The sequence below is a fragment of the Gavialis gangeticus genome, unplaced genomic scaffold, assembly GCF_001723915.1.
Source record: "Gavialis gangeticus isolate Ggan-Ray unplaced genomic scaffold, GavGan_comp1, whole genome shotgun sequence".
Taxonomy (NCBI): Eukaryota; Metazoa; Chordata; order Crocodylia; family Gavialidae; genus Gavialis; species Gavialis gangeticus.
Window position 1 is genome coordinate 19,564,431 of NW_017729034.1, and position 6,159 is coordinate 19,570,589.

Here is a 6,159-nt window from a genome sequence, read left to right on the forward strand (position 1 = left end):
CTGTCCCCCCACCCCACAACTTCCCAACCCCCCTCCCCCCACATTTATTTATTTATGTTTCTGGCTCTTTTACAATTTTCCCTTTCCCTCAGGTTTCACCAGGTTTGGTTTCCAGGCAATCAGTGCTTGTTAAGTATTCCACCGAGCATGATATTGCTCTCCTGCCTTTCTGTTCTGAAGCCCAGCTGCAGTAATTTGCTGAACTCAGCTCTTGCAGAGAGGTTTTATTTTATTTTATTTTTTTAAAGGAGGAAAAAAATAACAAACCTATTAATAATAATAATTAAAAAATCCTTGACAGGTAGGAACAGTACATCTATATCACCGTGTGTGCATCCTGTGGGGAGGAGGGGAAATCCAGCTGCTTTGGCAAATACATGATGACAGTGCTGGCTCATGGTGTTTAGAAAATCTACTCAGAACAAGCCTCAATAACATGATATTTAAAAGGACAGTGTCCATAGGAACTTTTGCTATGTATGCTGTCTTTGGAGGAGATGTACTTGTGCCAGTGCCCCAAGGGGTGATAGCAAGGGAAGATTTTCCCCAAATATCCAAATTCCCAGTAGTGTTCTCAGGTGGTGTGAGCCAGCAGCATTTTGTTGATAGCAGTGCCACTCCCCTGGATTGATACCAATCAAAGATCTGGCTGGATAAGACAGAGATGAATTCTGCTGTCTCTTCCTCTGGTGTGAATCCAAAATAGCTCTATTGAAATGGGAGGAGTCACTCTGGTTTTGCATGTTGTTTTCTGAGCATGTAAGCCAAATGTACACCCGTGCCACGGAGAGCAGAATGTTGCTCATTGTGTACAGCTTCAAAGCCAGCTCTTATGAGAAGCTTAGCACTCCAGCTGCCATTAATTTCAGTGCAAGGACACTCAGGTCACCACAGAATCAGTCCCTCCATCCTGGGGCAAGTTGGAGGAAGGCTTGGCTCCACTGATAGCATTGTGCCACCCAGGAATGAGTACACTTATGCTGAGACCACTTGAATGATGTGGGTTGAATGTTTACCTTGAATGTTATTAAAGTAGAAGAGGCTTCAACAAAGGAGTAGAGAGGAGAGGGAGAGATAAAGGTCTAGTGAAAAAATAGCATGGAAACAGAGCAGAATGGAACACAGAGACAAGAAATAACAGGAGGAGTATGAGAAAGGCAGGAGGCATGGGGGAAGAGAGAAATTTTTAATGACAGTCAAACACAGTGAGCCTCATTCTTCTCTCAGGGAGGTTGGCATCATTCTGCTGGCTTCAGTGGAATTGATCCTGGCTTACACCTGGGTAACTGAGTTCAGCATTTGATGTGGTATAGGCTAGGGACAGACATTACACGTAAACCAGTTGAAGTGATCAGAAACTGGTTTAAACCTGTAACAGAACAGATGTTCAGTGCACATAAATCAGCTTGAAAATGGCTGAAACTGGTTTGCGATAAATGTGGTTGAATATAGAATCAGACTTAACTGATTTGGCTCAAACCGATTTATGCAATGTCTGTCCTAGACCCCTTGCTGTTTTAAGTTAAACCAGACTCCCCCAGCATCCCGGCATACTCTCTGGGCTGGGTGGGGCTCTCTGCTTCACAGCAGAGCTGGCCCCTCCCCTCTGCTCTTGCAGCTTGGCAGAAACTTGTAGGCATAGCAGGGTCTGCTGGCTTCCCTGTGTCCCCCCTCCTCACCACTGGCTGCTTAAGCAGAGATCCCTTCCTCTCTCCCACAGCACAGACCATAGCCAGTAGGGCTGTGCAAAACAGCACCATTTCGTTTCAACTTCTGTTTCACCATTTTGAAGGGACAGTGTTTTGTTTCACTGTTTCAAAGCACTGTTCTGTTTTGTTTCGCTGAAACTTTTGCTGTTTCGTTGCGTTTTAACGTTTCGCCCATAGGCTATAATGGGGAATCACAAAAATGCCTATAACCTTGTTATTCTTTGCCTGATGATGAAAATTGCAGGAACGGTAGCCCCTTCTGAGGGCATGAAGCATGCCAACTTTCCAGGACATAGGTGTAGGGGTTTCTGGGAAACTGCACCTCAAACTGTTCAAAGCAAAACTCATATCACTAGGCAGCAACAGCAGCCTGCTGTCATCCTGCATGCAGATCTGGGGGTCCGCACCCCACAGTAGGAGTTCAGCATAGCTCTGCAGCCCTCCTGGGGAGTACGGGCCTCCAGATCTGCATGCAGGATGACAGCAGGCTGCCACTGCTGGCTGAGGCCAGTGCCAGCACCTGAGTGTCCCTGGTGCAGCTTGCACCAAGCACTGGGCAGACTCGGGTGCTGGCACTGGTCCGAGCTAGCAGTGGCAGTGTGCTGTCATCCCCCATGCAGATCTGGGGGCTCATGCCCCCCAAGAGGAGTCTGGCAAAGCCTGGCAGCCCTCCTGGGGGATGTGGGCAGCCCTCCTGGGGGATGTGGGATCTGCATGCGGGGTTTCAGCAGGCTGCTGCTACCGGCTGGGGAAATAGCCCAGTACTGACGCCATCCCCATCATCCCGCATCAGCCAGGGGCCTGCGCCCCCTGGGAAGAGCTGGGGGAAGTGATCAGAGAGCTGGGGAAAAGATTGGGGAGCTGGGGAATCCAACCAGGAACTGGGGGGAATGTTTAAGGACCTGAACATTCCCCCAGCCCCCTGTTTGATTATCCCAGCTCTCTGATCATTTCCCCAGCTCTTCCTGCGTGCCCTCTGGAGAGAGCTGGGGAACTGAACCAGGAGCTAGATGTCAATATCAGAGCAGTCTTTCCCCCCTATTCCTCCTCCCTCTCCTTAGTTTCTGTTAGCTGCAAGCAAGCCCAACTAGTTGTAATTTCGCACATCCTTAGTAACTAGCATGTGATATGCTAGCTAATAGATAATGCTGTGTAAGGCAGATAGGGCAGAATCTGCTTAGGGCTTTTTGAAGGTAATCAACAGGTCAGCTGGTAATATCACTGCTTTCCTTCCTTTGCATAAAGCTGCTTAAAAAGAGCTTGAACTAATGAGTGATGCTTTGTTTTCTGATGGGGTGTTAAATGCAGATGACAGCTGATAAATTCTCTGTTATCAAGGGGGAGGAACCCCTCCCTAATCACAGCGTCCTGCCAGGACCTGGCCACTCAGCTCTCTGCAGATGGGAAGGGAGGGCTGCTTTAGCACCCCCTGGCTTCTAACCTGAGCCACTGCAGGCATGTGTGCCTGCATTTCTGGGATGTCTGTCTGGTTACAAAACTGATTTAGCTTAGCTAGGTTAGACTAACTTGCAAAGATTGAATTAAGTCAGGCTCAGGCATTTTGAATGTCTGTCCCTAGCCATAGGGATCAGGAAGTGCTGGTTGAGAATTTTTCAGCAAGAGTTTTGCATTAAAAATGGCAAAACACAGGCAGGGCATCTTCCAAAATGGGTCTAGTTTATTATCAGCTCAGCAGGCTGGTTGCTGGGTACACTGGATCCCAGGGTTAGTGACTCTGGTTCGACTCTGTCATGCAGATGGCCCAAGAGTCAAAGACCCCAGGGCTTCCAGCCCCCTCACTGTAAAGTCAAGTTTCTAGGCTTGAGCTGGGTTTCTCAGGGCTTTCAGGCCTCCTGCTGTCAAGCTGGCACTCCTGAAATGTCTCAGGATTCCCATGCTCCCTGCCATGCAGTGTGGAGCCCTGGCATGTTTGCTCTAAAGTGCTGAGACACCCAGCTCATTTGTGGACAAGGTTCTTTGGGTAAATCTGATATATTTTATTTGACCAACTCAAATAGTAAGTAAGTAAATAAATAAATAAATAGGTATAATAAAAGATACCAGATTTACCCAAAGAGCCTTGTCTGTCTATGTCCTTAGACCAACACAGCTATAACCTATACCCCAACTCATCTGTGGCTTTTACCTTATAGCAGGGCTATCCAACTGGCAGCCAGTGGGCTGCATGCAGCCTGCAAGGGGTCAAGTTGCAGCCCCCAGGCTCTTACCTGGCCACCACTCCCCACATCACTCTGTGCTAGTTACTGTAATCACCTATCCCAGCACATTGCCAATGACCTGCCCCCTGTACAATAGACCCACTGTGTCCCCCAGAAAAGGCAGACCTTTCAGCACCAGAATCACAAACAGCTAGCAAAGGGGAGTGACTCTTGTATTGTCTCATAGTAAAAGGCTTCTATTTTTTACATGCGTACATCACTAGAAGAAGGCATGATGTCTTACGATTAGCCAGCGCATTACAGTAATGCCCTCATACCCCACAAAGGTACATATTTACACTAGCAATCATCCCACCAGTGCTTATACCAGGTCTGACTACGCTCTGTAGGCATGTTTTGCCACTTAGTAATTCTCTTGACTTCACTGATTTATGGCAGGGTAAGCAAGCAGAGAGTCAGGACCAGCATTTCTAGTAGCAAAAAAAAAAAGTTGGTGCTATAATTAAGGGTAGATTGTAGCTTTCAGCCACCTTTCACTATAACTTTCCTCCTGGAGGGGACTTTAAACCATCACCTCCAGCTTCTCTCTTTTATTAAACAGGCAGCATACAAACCTGTTGTTATCCTCTCTGCAGCCCTGGAAACGCAATCAGCCCACAAAGAAAATCAAGCGTTGTCCTCCCCTGCCTGTGAGGTTTGTAAAGATGGGTTTTCAGCTGGGTAATTTTGCTCTGTGTTGGTCCTGCTGTCAGTAACTTATCATTAGCTCAAGGGGAGGGGAGAGGGATGTGAAATTTAGCTTGCCACATTCGTATTTCTAAACATTCGTTTTCCTCCTCTTCACTCATTGGACCTGTACCTGTTTGCCTTGTGATTTACAGCAAATCTTTTCCCAGGTTTTGCAGGATCTGGTCTGAGTAGGGAATTGGGGCCTTGCTCTTTGAATGTAATTCACAAAGTAGTTCTGTTGACAGGGAGCTGATGCCTGGAAACCGTTCCTCTTTGTGGCTTTGCTGCGTGTTGTGTTGTTCACCTCCGTAATGGAAACCGTATCTGATCTTTTGGCTCCGTGGGCAGCCCCTCTCAAAGACTGGCCCCCTCACCCTCATGTCCTGGTTTGTTTAGATGCCTGGATAGTCATGGATTTTCTCTCTTCTTTCCTTAGTGTTTTAAACCGTACCCCTGTGCACCTGGTCCATGAAATCATATTGGTAGATGACTTCAGTGATGATCGTAAGTGATTCTCTTTTAAATTGAAAACAAGGGCTCAGACCGTACCTACCAAGGGGGAGTTGTGCTGAGTTGGGACTTACCAGAGTGGGGAACCAAGGTAAATGACAGAATCATTGAAGTCCAAAAGTGATGAGGATTAAACCATGTTATTCAGTGTTGCTATGGGTCAGGACTAGGGAATCCTAGGCATGGGATCCAGGGCCCAAGCCCAGAGGCAGATACTTAAAACTTGAAGAATTGTGTAAATCTGATCTTTCCATTTATTTTGTTCATTTCATTTTTACACAGTTACTCAGAATAGACAGTACAGGTAGGCTGATGAGTTTGATATTCAGTTTGATATTCAGCCAGTTTCACTTTACGGTCCATGCGCTGAAGGGCTAGTTGGTTTGCTAAACAGATTCCTTAGAGAGGCTTTGGAATCCCTGTCACTGGAAGTTTTTAAGTGAAGGTTACACAAACACTTGTCTGGAATGGTTTGGTCAGGGATTATTCTGCCTCGAGCCAAAGGGTAGGGATAAATGATCTCTTGAAACAATTGATCTTTTGAACAAATTAAGATTCCCACACAGAGTGTATAACAGAGCTAGGAGGAAATGATTTTCATGTCCCATGAGACGTGTCAAGGTTTTGAACATTTTTCCTGTCCTGCAATGAATTGCAGTGAATTTTTGTAAACAGAACATCCAAAAAACTTTGGATCAAGTGATTGTTGCTTGTTGTTTTGACCATTTGAAATATTTTCTTTAGATTTTGACCTTAAAAATATTTTCGTTATAAATTAACTTCATTTTGAAACAAAAAGCCATTCTAGCCAGAAAGAAAAATAGTTTTAGGACTGTTGGACGATTGGACTCTTTTGAAACTTTTTTCCCATTTCTCTTTTGTAAGTAGGAAATCCATTAAAACTGCTTCTTTCCGATGAAAAAAGAAGTGATATCAGACTTGCCCAACTACATCTAATTTCTTACCCCTCCATCACAGCCTTATGCAGGTACAAGAGACCCTAAGGGGGAAAAGATCTAAAGCACACAGTG

The 6,159-nt window shown here is 45.9% G+C and overlaps 1 protein-coding gene and 1 long non-coding RNA gene across 3 annotated transcripts in view; both read left to right on the top strand.

Moving 5' to 3' along the window:
- Positions 1-6,159, top strand: part of GALNT14 (polypeptide N-acetylgalactosaminyltransferase 14) — a 256,819-nt gene that overhangs the window by 190,662 nt on the left and 59,998 nt on the right. For both annotated transcript variants that reach the window (XM_019527047.1, XM_019527048.1), the window contains one exon: positions 5,055-5,122. In XM_019527047.1, the coding sequence (XP_019382592.1) occupies positions 5,055-5,122 (68 nt within the window). The remainder of the gene's footprint in view (positions 1-5,054; positions 5,123-6,159) is intronic.
- The window catches only part of LOC109304454, a 6,308-nt gene continuing 6,098 nt past the window's right edge, over positions 5,950-6,159 (top strand). The window contains exon 1 of the long non-coding RNA XR_002099395.1: positions 5,950-6,116. This is a non-coding gene — a long non-coding RNA (uncharacterized LOC109304454). The remainder of the gene's footprint in view (positions 6,117-6,159) is intronic.